At 41.7% G+C, this 16,891-nt stretch overlaps 1 protein-coding gene across 2 annotated transcripts in view; it reads left to right on the top strand.

Annotated features, from left to right (window-relative positions):
- Nucleotides 1-16,891, top strand: part of RAB11A (RAB11A, member RAS oncogene family) — a 360,508-nt gene that overhangs the window by 145,634 nt on the left and 197,983 nt on the right. For both annotated transcript variants that reach the window (XM_044077859.1, XM_044077860.1), the window contains one exon: nucleotides 14,828-15,023. In XM_044077859.1, the coding sequence (XP_043933794.1) occupies nucleotides 14,828-15,023 (196 nt within the window). The remainder of the gene's footprint in view (nucleotides 1-14,827; nucleotides 15,024-16,891) is intronic.

A 16,891-nucleotide genomic window follows, 5' to 3' on the forward strand; every position in this document is an offset into this window, starting at 1 on the left:
CTTGATCCAGGACATTGGACAGGAGAAATTTTTATTTGATGTCAGTGTAGCTGTTCTCCCAGTAGCCTGCTGTCCATGGGCAACTGCAGCTGCTCTCATCCAGGCTGATGAAATCATAGCTCCAGCTGTTTCCCTTATCAGCATTCACTTCATTCGCTATCTGGTTCCAAGTTTGCATTCTTCCAGACATATCCCCACATTCTCTCTCAAGAAGAAAGGCACCATGTTGCTGAAATGTTTGGATGATCATGTTATTTTCTGAGTCACTGAAGAGTGGTTTGCAGGGATTGGGACACTTTGGGGCTGTGGTCCTAGGTGACATAAAACACGAGAAGGATACTACACATAAATGTAGGACATTTGCATTTCGCTTAAACAACAATAGAAGAGTGTAAAGAGAAACCATTGTAACATTAACACTTGTGAGGAAAGTTAATAAGGCTGTGCATCTGAGAAAGGAAAATGCTCTGACACAAATGCCTATGCCTTCAGTAAACTTCTAAGAAGTGCATGCATATAAAAGTAGCATTTGCTAATGCACGTGCATGTTTATGTATATGTGTGTGTGTGTGCACATTTATAAATATTTTCCCTAGTGACGTGAGCAAATCCAGTGTATAATCTTTTGTACAGATAATTCCAAAGTTATAGCAAGCTTCTGTTTTCTCCACATAAGCAAGTCTCCTCACCTTCAAGTTCCCTAGATACATGAATATCTCGATATAGTGTAGATTCAGGCCTGTGAGCATGATGAAGATGCAAATGGTGTGAACTCATTAGAATTGCTGAATCCCAAGCTCTCTGCTCCATGTAGCAAATGTAAACATAGTGCAGACACTCCATCACTGTTTGCTGCTAATGGATTGCATATCGTGAATGATTACTGGTAGGGAGAAGGAAAATGCAACAGCAGTTCAGACTCCCTTTACCTCCAGTAGGTGTGTCAGCCAGGTTGACTTGCAAAGTGTAGACGTAATTGTATCAAGGTTTTAAATGTTTGTAAGCAGCACACATTTCAGTTTCTGTTCAGTAATGTCTAACCTCCCCTGCATTTATTGAAAACTGTATATTGCCATTTAATACTCTTTAAGGACAATGATCCAAAATGCCTTACAGACTGCATGTCTCAAAATACTGCTAAGATAAGGGAAGAATGAACACCATACAAAGATAAGACAGAGCTGCATTTCTGTAAACAGTAGTCAAACATGGTTGTGTGATCACTCATTGCACTACTTCTGAAACTAACACATGTACGAACAACTCAGAAGTGTACAAGTGCTATACTTCTTATTATCGTGGATGATTTTGGACTTGTATCCACAGTGATTTTTATTCCTGCTGCAAAGCTGTTTCTGTGGTCAAGAAGGGTAAGACACCCTTAATGTGTTTTGTAGGTTCATTGGTGTGAGAGATTAAATCCAGATTTGTGCAATATCTTTTGTGTATGCTAACATTTTGGACAGTTTGTTTTAAATTTTTTTTAATATACCTGAATTTGCACGGCTTGGTTTAAACACGGAATGTACTTCTCTGTAAACCAGTACATAAACTACACCTGTGGATCACAGGTGTGTATAGCACCTCTGCTAAACACGGTGATTCACACAGTATATACTATCTGTAGCTGACTGTTCAAGTCCTACATTTGTCTTTTAAGGATGAAACCTAAGAAACCATTAAAGATACTTACCTGACCCAGAAATATCTACACCCCTTAACCAGCATGCCTCTCTTACTGAAGTTTAAAAAAATGGACACCTGTCCCACAAAAAAAAATATTGTCCCGTACATGGCTCTCCACTTTGCATGCATGTCTTCTTGACACACTTGATTTGATCCAGTTTTCTACAACATGATTGCGTTGTCACCCCTCTTCGTTGAGGTGACAGCCCAAATTCAGCTAATATTCTGTATATGTTTTCATGTTATACTGTTGAAGTGGATAGCTGTGGTTCTTTCCTGCCTCCCCCTGCACATTCCTATATTGCTTTCCCTTTGTTCTCCCTGCTTGCTTCCATTTCACCATCTGTTAAAAAATAGAGGTAGCACACAGTGAATGTAGTATAAACAATTATTTTATTGCATTATCAATACGTATTTAAAAGTATTAGATGCACCTGGATTTGAACCATATATCATATGGGCTCCAAAAGAAATGTGTCCGTGCATTTACACCTGCTGCCACAGAGTCAGCTAAGCAGCAGATGTGTTTCTTACACTCTGAACTCTCATAATTTTAGCAGTGAGGCTCGCGTTTGTTTGCTACTTAACTATGCACAAACAAGGAAAGCAGTAGAAATGTGTACATTATATGTGCAAGCAACCACCTGCTTGCTGGTGCACTATGGAAAGTGCACAATAGCATGTATTACTTATGTTTACTGTCCATTTAGTCTTCATCCTATGAAAGTACATGTGAAAACACAAACGACGGGAGGGTACTTTTTAAGAAAAGAACACGTTTACACTACAGCAGTCTGTTACCCTTCACCCTTGCACTTCAGACTTTTTCTCAGTATTTGTTCACAAATATATCAACTGTACTATACAAATAAATAAATGCTTTCTTATGTAGCATGCACATCTTTATAATGACAGCATACATTCAGATATTCCAATATTTGCAGTAATGTGTACAGCTGTTTGCAAATAGTGTGCAAACTTGTCTTTTTAAGGTATAAGTGCATACTAGAAACACAACAGCAAATGCTACACTTTGCACCCTCATCAGTGTGGTAACAGGCAGGACTTTAAAATCTTGGCAGTTGTACATGGCTAGCTATCCATTTTAGACACGCCTCCTAATATCTTCTCTCAAACACCCAGTGATGAGATCATCTGCAGTAAATTGTCCTGCAGCCTTGTAAAAGTCAGACTTGTGTCATGGCACTTGAGTTAAGTATGGAGTTTTCTAGTCTGTGTACTTGGGTAGGTGTTCTAGGCTCATCGCTCTGTGTATGTGTGTTCACTTGGTTGACATTAGTGAGAGTATTTAGCATTTTACACTAGCATGTGGGACAATGCTATTACCATCTTCTCACCAGACACTGCTGATGTCCTAACTTTTATAAAGTGTTGGGCACTCTCCAAGTCAGACTAGTGCTGTGGCACTTGCATTAAATACAGAGGCCTCTAGTTTGTGTTCTTAGGTAGGGGGTCTGTTGTCACTGCAGTCAATGTGTGTGCATGTGTTTCTTCACTTGGTTGAAATTAGAGAGGGCATTTTACACCAGCATGTGGGATATTGCTATTACTATCTTCTCAACAGACTCTGCTGATGTTATCAGCTACAGCTGTCTCTCAAGAATGTTTTGTTAATGTTATAGGCTAGGTTAAAACACCTAGAGTGATTGACTGTGCTCCATTAGATTTGTGGATGTGCAGCATTTCTGTCGGGGCAGGATCAGAGACTAGCCTGTAGGCCAGGCAGAAGTCGCCTCTCAGCAGCCTGTATGATAGAGAGTACAGTGACTGTGCTTTCAGTCCATTCACGTACATCATGGCACATAAATTCATATTGATTACATGGTTACGCAAGTCTTGTCTCGTACACATGTTGCAACAGTGTATCACATGTTTTGATACAATTGCAACCTTGGGAAATTCACTGTATGTGCAGTTCTGGTGCTAGAACCAAGGATTGTTAAGGAGGTCAGTAGTACCATTGTGTGACTGTTAGCATTTGTCAGTGAATTTTCTGCACGAGCCACAAACAACTGATGTGTAATATGTCCTGATATGGCATTAGGCTGCTCAGACACGGCTTGCCCCATGAAATACACACACACATAAGCATACGTTGTGCGGTTGATGCAAGTACATGACATTGTTACAGTTGTGCGATTGTGTGGATGGTATCAGTGTGTGGAATGTGATGAATTAACACAGTTGTATGTGCAAGTCTTTTCACAAATCATGTATTCTAATACAATTAAAATAAGAGAATACACAGCTAAGCACAGATGCCACCAGACATACCCAGCTGGAGTGAATAGACAATCCACTAGCTTACTGTTCATCTCATGTTGCCCCCCCCATCACCACTGTCCGTAAGCCGAAGTATACATGCTAACCTTACTAAAGTTTCTATGCTAAGGAGGGCAGCACATCTGTGCGCTCTGTATAGCTAGTAACAGAAACAATAAGACTGTGACAACATCACAGGTTGCCTATAGTGTGACTCAGAACATGGATCTACCGGACATTGTTGGATCCATACTTCAGCACAGCCTCCAGTCAGAATATGTTCCCGTAGAAGGGTGGACATCAGCATGCATCTATCTGTTGGGGGGGGGGGGGCAGCACCTGATGTGCATGCATGTATAGATACATCTTGACTCTCCTCATTTGTGACGTAGACCAACTAAATGTACACTGGTAATTTAATTGTGTGTGATTTGTTCATGTTACATCCATGTCTATTCATAGGTGTTTACTAGGCTTATGACCACAAGGGCAATTTTAAGCTCAGCCATGCATCCCAAGTCTCTGACAAGTTCTGATTCCCTTGGTAAGTGTAAACAGGGGCTTGGGAGATGAACCATTTACAGATTGCCTGTGTCCATTAGAGACATAGGTGCCAAACCAGGGCGGAATTTCCTGTTCCCCATCCAACTGTCTAAGTTGCACTTTAATTGGGTTAGGAAGGAACTCTGCTTCACATAGATGGGTAGCCTGTTCCAGAGACGGGGTTGTATCTGGGATACATACCTATCCCTCCATCATGCCCTAATGTCGCAGGCAAGGTACAAGTCTTCTGGTGGTATTTGTTTTGTGGATATGTAGGAGGTCCATCAGTCGGGTCTGACAATCCCCTGCATGCCAGGCATAGATCTTCCCTCAAATGTCTGTAGGCGACAGAATACACTGATACAGCCTTGAGGTGGTCTGCATAGGACATTTCTTACGCCCTGTATTCTTTTAGTGAGGAACCTCTGTGGACATTCCAGTTGTTAGATATGCCTGGTTAGGTACGTACCAAAGGGGGTGTTGCACTCAGTGATAGGTCTGATGAATGCCAAATACATTGGAACAATGACGTCCTTGGACTGGGATGCCATACCTTTATTTATAAGTTGTGCAACATAGAAGGATTTCCTCACTACTGTAGACACACAATGGTCAAATGCTAGATTACTGTGTGTGTGTGTCTCCAAGTACCTGACTACCGAGTCCACTCTAAAGGGTGTGTTGTCAATGTGATAGTTATCAGGGGTGGATGACTTCCCAAGCCATGCTATTATGTATTTCTTAGCATTTAGTTTTAGTCCTTGGCTCTGGCACTAGTTTTGTGTCAGCCCCTCCAGGAGAACATTTGTGTCAGTGTGGGATTCAGTGACTGCTCCTAATTTGCAGTCCTTTGTAAATTTAGTCAGCCAGAGACCATTGACATTGGCCTCGACTTCAGAGAAGTAAATCCCAAAAAGGAGCAGTCAAAGACTGACCCTGAGGGACTCCACTTGTGATGGGCTTCTTTGTAGGGGAGGACTCTCCAGTTCTAATTTCTTGGGTGTTGTCTCTGAGACAGTTGGCTATCCACCGGGTGACGTGCATTTGTACCTAACCTATTGAGTTTGTCTACAGTGCCCAAGTGGGGTATTGTCAGATATCTTGGCCAGGTCAAGGTAGACAGTGTGAACCATTTCCCCTCATCAGTTGCTTTGGTGACCACCTCATAGAAGTCCACCAGGTTGAGTAGGCATGACCTGTCCTTCACGAAACCAAACTGGGTTGGGTCCAGTGTCTGGAGGTTTACTATGTGACTATTGATTATTTCCATGGATTTGCATATAAGATTAGTGAGACTTATGGGTCTGTAGTTTCTAGAGTCTGTAGATGGCCCACCTTTGTGCAGAGGGATGACTGTTGCTGTTCTCCATTCATGAGGCACGAAGCCAGTTTTGGAGGCTGCAGTTAAGTAACATTTCCAGAGGGCCTGATAGGTCATGTTTTATACTATTTAGAAGGCATCCTGGCATATTGTCTGGGCCCATTGATGCAGTGTTCTTGGCCTTGTAGCATTAAGGACCTATTCTCTAGTGATTAGCAGGGGGAGTTGTATTTGATGGTATTTTCTGAGGGAAGGTTGATGGGAAGAGAAGGGTGCAATTGGAGCTGAATCTATCAGCCAGGTGGTTTGCTATATCTTCTGGCTCAGCATTGGTGGCTCCAATTAAAATGAGCTCTGCACACAGTTGTGGACATAGGTAAAGAATGCCTTGTGTTTGTCCTTGGCCTGGGGGCCACATTTTACCTCAAATTTGCCTTTGGTAAACGTTTTGTCCTCTGAGTTGCTCATTTAGTTTGAGAATACTTTTATCCTGGTGGGTGATGCACCTCCTAATTTTTGCCATGATTTTCTTCCTTCTGTTGTACAGCCAATTGATTCTGTGATGCCACCAGGGTGGTTTGGTTTTTGAGTTAGTTTTGTACTTCCTGGTGGGTACAGCTGCCCCTGTGCAGCTGTTAACATGCTTGTGCAGAGTTTCTGTGAACAGTATTGCATAGACAGCAGCATTCTCAAGTTTTATGGGGGTGTGACATTTTGACAGGTTTTCATTTAATAGCAGAAAGGTAGCCTTAGATTAGTTTCTGAATATTCTAGGTTTAGCTGGGGGTCCAGGTTTTATTTTTACTTCAAAGGAGACCATTTTGTGGTCTGACCTTACCAGGGATGACGTTACAGTAGGGGGTGTTTGGCATTCAAGCATATTAGTGAGGACCAGATCCAGTATGGTTGTACCACTGATTGGTGTATTGACAGTCTGGTCCAGGAAGTTTGTGTTTACAAAATCCAGGAATTTCTGTGCCTGTATGTTTGGTGTAATATTGGATTCCCAGTTAACAGTGGGGTAATTAGTCACTCATGTATATGGTATTGAGTTGGATGGTGAGCGTTTTCCAGCTATGGTAATCCACCCATATTGCTTGGTCTACTGCAGCAGTGATCATCTGAGCATCAACGGTTACAGTAAGTTTACTTACACAACTGCACTTTCTTTGTTTTGAAATCTGCTGCAAATGCCGGTGGCGCAGAATGTCTGCTATGGTTACCATATTTGGTTATATGAAAAAGGAGGATGAAAAAATATGTGCTGGTATTATGCCAGCACATATTTTTTCATCCTCTTAGGGTTGCCAGATTCTTCACACTAGGTGAAGAGCCCAAAAAAAGTCTTTAATGCGGAACATCGCAGTTCTGCATTAAAGACAAGCAATTGTTGATTGGCCAGTATGCCGGTATATGAGCCAATCAAAAACTCGCACAGCGGACCCTCTTATGTTCACTGCTGAACATCAAACAGTTCCGCATTGAACAGAGCTCCGTTTTTTTGATTGGCTTGTATACTGGTATACGAGCCAATCAAAAACTCGCACAGTGGACCCTCTTCTGTTCAGTGCAGAACGTCAGGCAATTCCACATTGAACAGTGCTCCGTTTTTCAATTTTTTTGATTGGCTCATATACCGGGATAAGAGCCAATCCAAAAAAAAAAAAAAAAGCGGAGGAAATAGAGACGTCTGTTTTTTGAAAATTCTGGGATTTGTCCGGGTTTTTCAAAAACCTGGACAAATCGCAGACTTTTCAAAAAACGCCCGGACAGGAGCCCAAAAAGAGGACTTGTCTGGGGAAACCCGAATGTATGATAACCCACTCCAAGGTAGAGCCAGATATCATGGAGTCTGTAAGTAATTGGATAACTGCCCAGCATAAATGAAAATGAATGTTTAGTAAACATTAGTTTTACTGAAGTAAATACATGATAATTCCCCTGACTGGCTATCATTTGTTGTATGAGTAATATCTTCGTGCTTTGCTGATTATGAAAAAAGATCGACAATAGCTCTACGTTAAAGTCTGCAAGTTGGAGTTACCTTTGGCTGTAAATTTGGCTATATTCGAAGTAAAAGGTAAGGAATAGCTACATTATATATCTTTCCACATCAAGAAGTGGAGCTAGAACTGATAAACCCCACTAGATTAAGAAAAAGGTAAGGTACTCTGCATTCAAAGAGGCAGGAGACATTGATTTCAGAATTACCTGTTCCAAGTTGTATGAAATATTGAATTTTCTAAGAGACTTGAAAAAGAAAAAAAAATATGCTGGCCGAGGATAGATTTTTTTTTTTTTTTTTTAAACCACACAAGTCTTTTCTTTGTGTGTCTATAGCACAGACACATAATATGTAACTAACTTTAGGGGTAAAAAAACATCATGAACATTAGTAAGTCAAATAGTAATGTTTTTTCTCTCTCTCTTTTACAAGAAGACACAAGTGACCTTGTTTATCAGAAACTGTCACCAGGTTAAATTCAACCCCCCATACCAAAAACAAATAGGCTTGATTATTAGAAGCAGATGTGATTTGAACTAAGTGCCTAGAGAAGGTTGATCTATTTGAATATGGCACATAAATGGAGACCACTGCTACAAGACGAAACAGAACTGGAGTAGTGTGATTAGCACTAACCAGTCTCCCTTCAGTGTCTTCCTTTGCTTGCACCACATTTTTGGTGTTTTTAATTTACTTGGTTTTTCCATAAAAAATGGAACTCCACCACAGATCATTTTTGATCATGACAGCTGGGACAGTTTGGCAAATACAACAATTTCATTAGAGGGAAAACTGAAGACCAATGCGTTTAATGCACAGTAACAATGTAAAATTGAAAATCTGTATACAGAAATGTGTCACAAATACAACTGCAGTAAAAGTGTGCTGTGGAGAGAGAGAAACTTCTGTAGTGTTAAAAACTAGTATGATCTCTAGTAACATATTTTCACTTAAATATGTTCTTTGCAAACTGCAAATGGTCCTGTACATAATGATGTAAGCCGCAAAGCTCTGACATCTTGTATGTAATCAAAATATTGGATGTTGCATCATATTTTATGCACACAGTTGTGCCATACTTATTGCAAGTGGTGGTACACATGCTCATAGAAGCCGTACAGCTCTTATATAATTGGTTGGGTTTGAGTCTGTACTACATGAGAGTACAGACAAGTTAAGCACAGCTGTGCATGCTGGAACTAGATTTCAACGATGTGTCCAATACTTATTTATTTAACATTCGTTAACCAGGAAAGTCCAAATGGGGCAGAGCCCATTTTCAGCGGAGGCGCAGGGAGAAATGCTCCAGACGCATGTCTTGGAGTGTGGTAGGAAACTGGAACATCAGGAGGAAACCCACATGAACACAGGGAGGACATGTAGACTCCTCACAGAAGGCACCCCAGCCGAGAATCGATCCTGAGAACCTCTTGCGGTGAGGTGACCTCTCAAAATGCTGCACCACTGCACCTTCCAAGTAAGTTATGAAAAATGTTTCATAATTTCTAATGCCACAATGCAGTTCACTTAGCGTCTTAACACCTTACTATGTCCACAGCTTGTGGATGTATTTAATTTAGATACAGAAGGCAGATAATAGTCTCTGTAGGGCGGTTTGCTTTTGTAAAGAGCAAATGTTCTTCGTGTTTCACTGTTTCAGTCATCACATTTGGGTTATCTGCCTGCAGGTAGCCCTCAGCCGGCCTGAATACCAGTCTTGGATTTCTGCATCGGATGCTGTCTCTTCTTCCATGACATCAGGTTGTCAGGGTTATAAAACATGCAGCCGACGCCATTGCATCAGTCTTTCTTGCTGTGCGGTGCCCAAAGCAGAAGCAGTTTGCAAGTGCCGGTCGGCCAACTCCTGAAATTTTCGTTTTCGAGTTTCAGAACCGAAGTCTTCAAAAAAGATCCATTGGGGATTTTTTTTTCTTGCTTCAACTGATGTCAGTAAAAGTTAACAATTGTCTTACCTGTGGAAAGCAAATACCTCATAAAGATTTTCATTAGTACTGCATTCCTTGCTTAGGCCCTAAGAGACCTAGGACTGATTTTCCTTCTGGTTCTTCTGATCAGGAATCTGATATTTCTGTTCCTTCTGATTACCAAGATTTGCCCTTATCTACTTATGAGGATTCTGATGCAGAGGATTCCATTTCCTCTGGTTCCCCTCCAGAAGATTTTTCTTTTGGTGAAACCTTGCACACTCTTGGGGAGCATTTCCACTGGGAAAGCCAGGATTACTCTGACTCCAAAAAGAGGCTTAGGGAATTCGTACTCCTTACTCAACACAGGCCTTTACTTTAGCTATGCTTTCTTGGAATTTAGCCTTTCCCCAGACACATTTCCAGCTCCAAGAAAACCTGATGGGTATTACAGAGTACCTGACTCTCAAGTTCCTCTTCAAGAATCCTACTGCGGATCCAGAGACCATTTCCCAAGGACCAAAAGGCATTAAGGCTACTGCCGCCAAAAAAATCCTACCCCTTCTGATACAGATTCTAGAGCCTTAGACAGATGGGATAAGAAGGTACACACTTTTGCTACTTTGGCCATTAGGTCTTTAAATTGCCAGTTTCATATGTTAAAGTACCAACAGCATATTATGGGACTACTTAAACAGAAAATTATGTTGATTCCTGACTGTGCTGAACACAAAGAATTACAGTATTTAGTGCATTCTGCAGAACAAGTTGGTAAACATACTTTGCAGTGTGTTTTTGACTCTTTAGAAGCATCTTGCAGGGCTGCTGTCACTGGGTCTGTACGGGGTCTGTACGTAGAAGGCATGCTTGGCTTAAGGAGCAAAACTTGACTGATCATGTTAAAGCTAAGTTACTGGATGCTCCCTTAAACCATGACCGGCTGTTTGGCAACAAAGCAGAAGTCCTCAAAAGGATGGAGGAAAAAACTAAGTCTATGCAAGCTGTTTAAATATTTCCTACAAGTACAGCCTCCCAGATTTAGTAGACATTGGCCTTCAAAGAATTGGTCTTCTGTAGTCTCTTCCAGGCCCTCTCAGTCCAAACCCAGGAACAGCAGACCACCTAGGTTACAATCTCAGACTGTGCACAGGTCTAAGCAGTGGGGGGCTCCCACTTCCAAAGCAGGGAGCAGTAAACCACCCCCCTATGGAAAAATGGTGCAATGACTTAACCTTAGTCCTCCAAGTCCTCCTCCGCTCCCTGCTCCCTTATGAGGAAAGCTCGCCTGGCATGCAAAAAACTGGGAACTCATTAGCCGGGAAAAATGGGTTTTGAATTCTGTTTCCCAAGGATACAGATTCCACTTCCACTCCCTACCAACCCCAAACTGTTGGCCAGATCTACCCCCAAATCAGTGGGCAGAGGCCCCAACAGCAGGTTCTCTCTCTTCTAAGTATCAGGGCTATTCAACCTGTCCTAGCAGAACAAAGGGAACAAGGTATTTATTCCAGACTTTTCCTGGTACCCAGAAAAGACAGCTCCTGGAGTCCTATCGTGGACCTCTCTGTTCTAAACACCTTTTTGGTAATCCCAAAATTCAAAATGCTAACACTTTAACAGCTTCTTCCCATGCTAGGCAAAGATGTCTGATTGGCAACCTTAAACTTTAAGGAAGCTTACCTGCACATTCCAATAAGGGAATCTGGCAGGAAATATCTACGCTTCAGGGCAGGCTCCATGCACTATCAGTTCTCTGCACTTCCCTTTGTGAATACCCTGGGTGCAGTAGATAAGCCTAAGTGTCTAGCTCCAGCCATTGCATTTTGCAGGCAGAGAAATATTCAGATATACCCATACTTGGATGATTGTCTGATTCAGGCAGAAAGCCAGGACTTGCTATTACAACATCTGGCATTTGTAAATAAACTTCTAACCTCTCTGGGGTACACAATAAATGAAAAGAAATCTCACCTAGTACCCGGTCAACAAATTGTATTCCTGGGAGCAAGCTTGACCACAACTTCCCAGATGGCTTTCCTCACTCCAGAGAAAAATGTTCATTTGACAACCTACTTCAAACTGTTGGCCACAAAACCCCAGCTATCTGCAAGGAAAGTTGTGTAATCCCTGGGGGTTCATGGCCTCTTGCATTCTACTAATTCCATATGCAAGACTGCATATGAGGAAACTACAATGGTATCTAAAAAGCCTATGGTGTCAACATTCTCAGGACCTGGAATCAATGATTCCTATCATTCCTTGTATAAAGACAGAGTTCCTTTGGTGGGCAAAGGCCTGCTTCCACAACAAGGGGCTCCCTTTCACTCTACCCCCTGCCAGCCAAACCAAAACATCAGATGCATCAGACTATGCATGGGTGGGCTCCGTTGTCAGGGCAGTGCATTCAGGGCAAATGGAACCCGAGACAGATGCACCTGCATATGAACCAGAAAGAAATGTTAGCTGTTCAGAATTCCCTGACAGCCTTCAAAGACTGCATTCTTCCTGCACAGCTATTGGTAAAGACAGACAACACCACAGTTATGTGGTACGTAAACAAGCAGGGGGGAACCCACTCATACCCTCACTGCAGACTAGCCATGGCTCTGTGGAACACAGCCTTGAGCTATCAGGTGCACCTACAAGCTCAGTTCCTGCCAGGCAAGCTAAATTCACTGGCAGATGACTTAAGCAGAAATCTCATGGACCCACACAAATGGAAACTGGAACCAAAAATATTCAGCCTATTGAGGAACAAATGGGGGGACTCCAGAGGTAGACCTGTTTGCCTCCCTCAGAACTACCAATTAGACAAATTCTGCACAAGGACTCCCCACAGTCGAGCTTGGAAGTGGATGCCCTGTCCTTTACCTGGGAAAGCATCTCTGTTTATGCCTTTCCCCCTCTGCCTCTCCTCTTGAAGGTTCTGCTAAAAATCAAACAGGACAAGCCAAGGACAGTACTGATTGCACCAGACTGGCCACGCCAGCACTGGTATCCCCTCTTGCGCAGTATGACACTGCTGGAACCATGGCACCTGCCTCAGACCCCTTCCTTGCTGTCCCATCAGGCGTATTTTGTACTTTGTACTGGAAAAGCTCACTCTCCCTCCCTTTGACTCAGCTGTAACAGCAGAGTTGAAATTCCTTTCTTGGAAAACAGCATTCCTTCTAGCCATTTCAGCAAGAAGAGTGCCTGAATTACAGGTCCTCATGGCAGTGGAATCCTTCATTATCTAACATGCAGACAGGGTTTCCCTCCGGACCAATCCTTCCTTTATGCCCAAGGTAGTGTCTGGTGTGGCCCTAAATCAGTCCATTCACTTGCCTACTTTCTTCCCTAATCCACAAAATAAAGGAGAATGAATACTGCACTCTCTCGACTTGCACAGACAACTTAGATTTTATTTAGACAGGACTAATCCTCTCAGAAAATCTGAACAGCTGCTAGTTGGCTTTGCTGCAGGGGCAGAGGGGAAGGCCATTTCAAAGCAAACCATTTCCAAACGTATAGCCTATTGCATTCATTTTTGCTACAAGCACCATGGAAAACCTACCCCACAAGGGATAAGATCACATTCCGCCAGGGCTGCGTCTACCTCTGCAGCCTTTCTCAGGAGTCCCTACCAGGGACATCCTAGAAGCTGCTACCTGGAGCTCTGTACATACCTTCACCAAACATTACCATATGCCTCTTTTTTTTCTAAATCCAGAGCTAGTTTTGCCACTGCAGTCTTGCAGGACTTAATAGCTGGCCCTAATACTCTAACTTCCTCCTCCCTTCCTTAGCTTTGGGAATCAACCCAAATGTGATGACTGCAACAGTGAAACACGAAGAACATAGTACAGTTGTGTACACTTACCATAAATGTAGATGTTCGAGTGTATTCACTGTTGCAGTCCTGGTTACCTTCCCTCCAGCCCCCTGACATCTCTTGGCTCTACCTTTCCTTCTTGTTTCGTATATAAGTTTTCTGGTGTATTTGCTTTTTGATGGAGGTGTGCCATAGCATATAATTGCTTCCCATTGTGGGGGCACCTGATGTCTGGGGCAAGAAATACTGCTGTATTTGTGTCTGCTGCATGTTTTATACCCCTGACGTCATGGAAGAAGAGACCGCATCCGACAGAGGAATCCAAGACTCTGGTATTCAGGTCGGCTGAGGGCTACCTGCAGGCAGATAACCCAAATGTGATGACTGCAACAGTGAATACACTCTAACATCTACATTTATGGTAAGTGTACACAACTGTACTCTAATATCAAATTATTTCTAGGCTGGAGGCAGTTACTGAATTTCTTTCCAAGTGCTAATGTTTTGTCTTTCTCCTGGCGAAGAAATATCTTTATGCTTCTTCCCCAGCAACATGCAGGAATGTTGCACACTGGAGTTTCTCATACTTTTCATATAATCTTGTAGTGAGGAATAAATCAAATCTGTGAATCTGGAACTTCATTTTCAGGCAGGTTTCCTTATATTGAAGGAATTTTAGGGGGGTCTAGTTGAGATGTACTTCTGGTGGGAATTACTCTTCTCTGCTTCAGATACAGAGACTTTTGCAAGTAGATGTTATTGCTTTACTTTTTTTTTCATTATTCATTTCTGTCAGATATTTTAGCAGTCTGACACAATATTATGTCAAGAGATGTCTATAACACAAAACAGGAGAGGGTTGTGCAATGTTCTTTAGGTTTATGCTAGCTCGTTAGTCTCTTAAAGTTAGACTGAAGTTTTCCAGTGAGGAGTTTTGCTATATTCCTACAGGCGTAAACTGCTGCACATTTTTTGGAAGCTGTATTGTTGAGTACTTGTATGGGGCTATCATTTAACTGCAGAACTAAGGGTAGAGATTTGAGTTGGTGATTAAATAGTTTGACTATAATGAAGTATTTGGAGAAAAAAAGGATTTAACATTAGAAATAGTGTGCTCTGTATTTTAGAATGCAAGTTCTTATTTCTTACTTAACTGTTAGAACCCTTGAAACTGAAATCAGTCCAGTAAAACAAATCTTGCAGTTTTATAATTAGGTGTTGTGACCTGTATTATCTAATTTGTTTTATAGTTGTACTGATTGGAGACTCTGGTGTTGGAAAAAGCAATCTTCTGTCTAGATTCACACGGAACGAGTTTAACTTGGAAAGTAAAAGCACAATTGGAGTGGAGTTTGCAACAAGGAGCATACGGGTTGATGCAAAGACCATCAAGGCACAGATCTGGGACACAGCAGGACAAGAGCGGTATCGTGCAATAACATCAGCGTAAGTGATACTTAGACATTCATTTGTAAGCATAAAATTAACTATGTTCAAGCTTTAGTAGTCTGATTGGAGAATATATGCTTAATTCATGAGTGACTACACAATGATTTCTTCTCTAAGAGCTGTTATCAGCATTCCCCCACATGGGAGTTTGCCCTTTTTTAATCCATTAGGAACAGTGGACAGCCGTATTGGATGACTGACCCCCCCCTTTTTTCTTTGACTTAATTAGCTGTTTCCCATCCATTTCAGATTTTCCAGTCTGATGGCTACTTTCTGGTAGGTAGTTCAGCCAAGAGACAGTTAAAATAGCTAAGAAAACTGAAACTAAAATTAATATTTGGTGGCTCAGCAAACGCAGTAAAATGTAACCGTAAAATAAAATGGCCACTGAATAAAACACTGTTGAAGTCCGCATAAAATAAAAATGTTTCATCACTTAATGTAGAACCAGGTAAGCGCTTTCGCATGTAGCTTTATCAAACCTCTGAGGAAGTTGCAACCTGTATCCACCCTTAGGCAGGTAACACAACCAGTTGAGAGGAACATCAAATCTCGTTATGCTTAGTACACAACTTTCATTTAGGGCAAATTGGAAAAGGCTTTCAGTAGAGTAGATTGATCTTTTTATATTTTAGGTTTTCTGCACCTTGGGTTCTCTGATGGTTTTGTGCAACACTTTTAACAGATATTTAGAGTGGTACAGAAACTAGATTTAAGCGAGAGGCCAAGGCTGTCAATTTAAACTGTGAAGTGGCAGACATCGTAGCTACCTTCTTTTGCCCTTTTTGTTTGCTGTTTGTTTAGGGCCTGAGGTTCAAGCTCTGAAGCTGTCCCAGATGAGGAGATGCATTTAGAGGTGTTGTGTAATAAGGCGCTCACTACCTGCTGATGGATTTTTCTGTACATCATTCAGACCTGTGGAGAGATTAAGTTAACCAGTTCACGTTCTTAAAACAGATTGGAGATGTCTTGGGTTATTTAATTAAGCAAGTTAAGATGAAAATCTTACCACTAAAATTTCTGCCTTTTTCTTAGTTATCAAGTCTTCTGGGGTGAACATTTTTTCAGTGTTCGAGAGTGGATTCTTACTTAGCTGTTCATAAGACATGCAAGAATCTTTTTGCATTATGGAAATGTTATGCTGTGCTTTCTTCAAAGGAGCCATGCATTATTTGTGATCATTCTCCCCAGGTGATGGATGTGCCCAGACACTTCTTGGCTTTTTCTATACACCAAGGGCGACATAATTGAGTTTTCTGTGGCAGGAAAGTAAGACTGGGGTGGTATCAATGGACTTTGGAGGGAGAAGAATAGGTGGTGCCATACTTGAACTATATCACAGGGCCTTTCAGCTTTGCCACGTTAATATTCATCTTGCAAGGCTTGCAGTGCCCAATGGAATTTTGTGTTTGTCTGCTATTAGGGTTGAATCTGTTCACAGTTCTCTGATCATTGGTAAAGAGAGTTGATCCTCATTAGTAGAGTTAAAACTTGATGTCAGATTGTTATTAATGGTGTGAGCAACCATATACTAGTTAGAAAAGATAGCTGTCCCTCCAGCACTCTGAGGAGGTAGAGATTTGCTTATGATTGTATAGGGTTTCTGGGGTTATGTACCAAAAGCATGTATTTTTTGGGTAGTAAAGTTAACTGTCAAACTTGTGTCTGTGTGGTTTCAAGCCAACTATTACAGTCCCAGAAACATGTGCTGTATAAACAAGTGCTTTGTCAGATTCAAAATGGATCTCAGTGCTGGTTGAAGACTGTAGTAGGCCAACTTCCTTTTAAAACACTGTGCATCTAATTAGTAAAATGGCCATCTGTGCAGGCTGACATGCATGCAACTGAGGAGGTTCTGCAACACA

Source organism: Protopterus annectens, chromosome 7.part0 (assembly GCF_019279795.1).
Source record: "Protopterus annectens isolate FY-2018-M chromosome 7.part0, PAN1.0, whole genome shotgun sequence".
Classification (NCBI taxonomy): Eukaryota; Metazoa; Chordata; order Ceratodontiformes; family Protopteridae; genus Protopterus; species Protopterus annectens.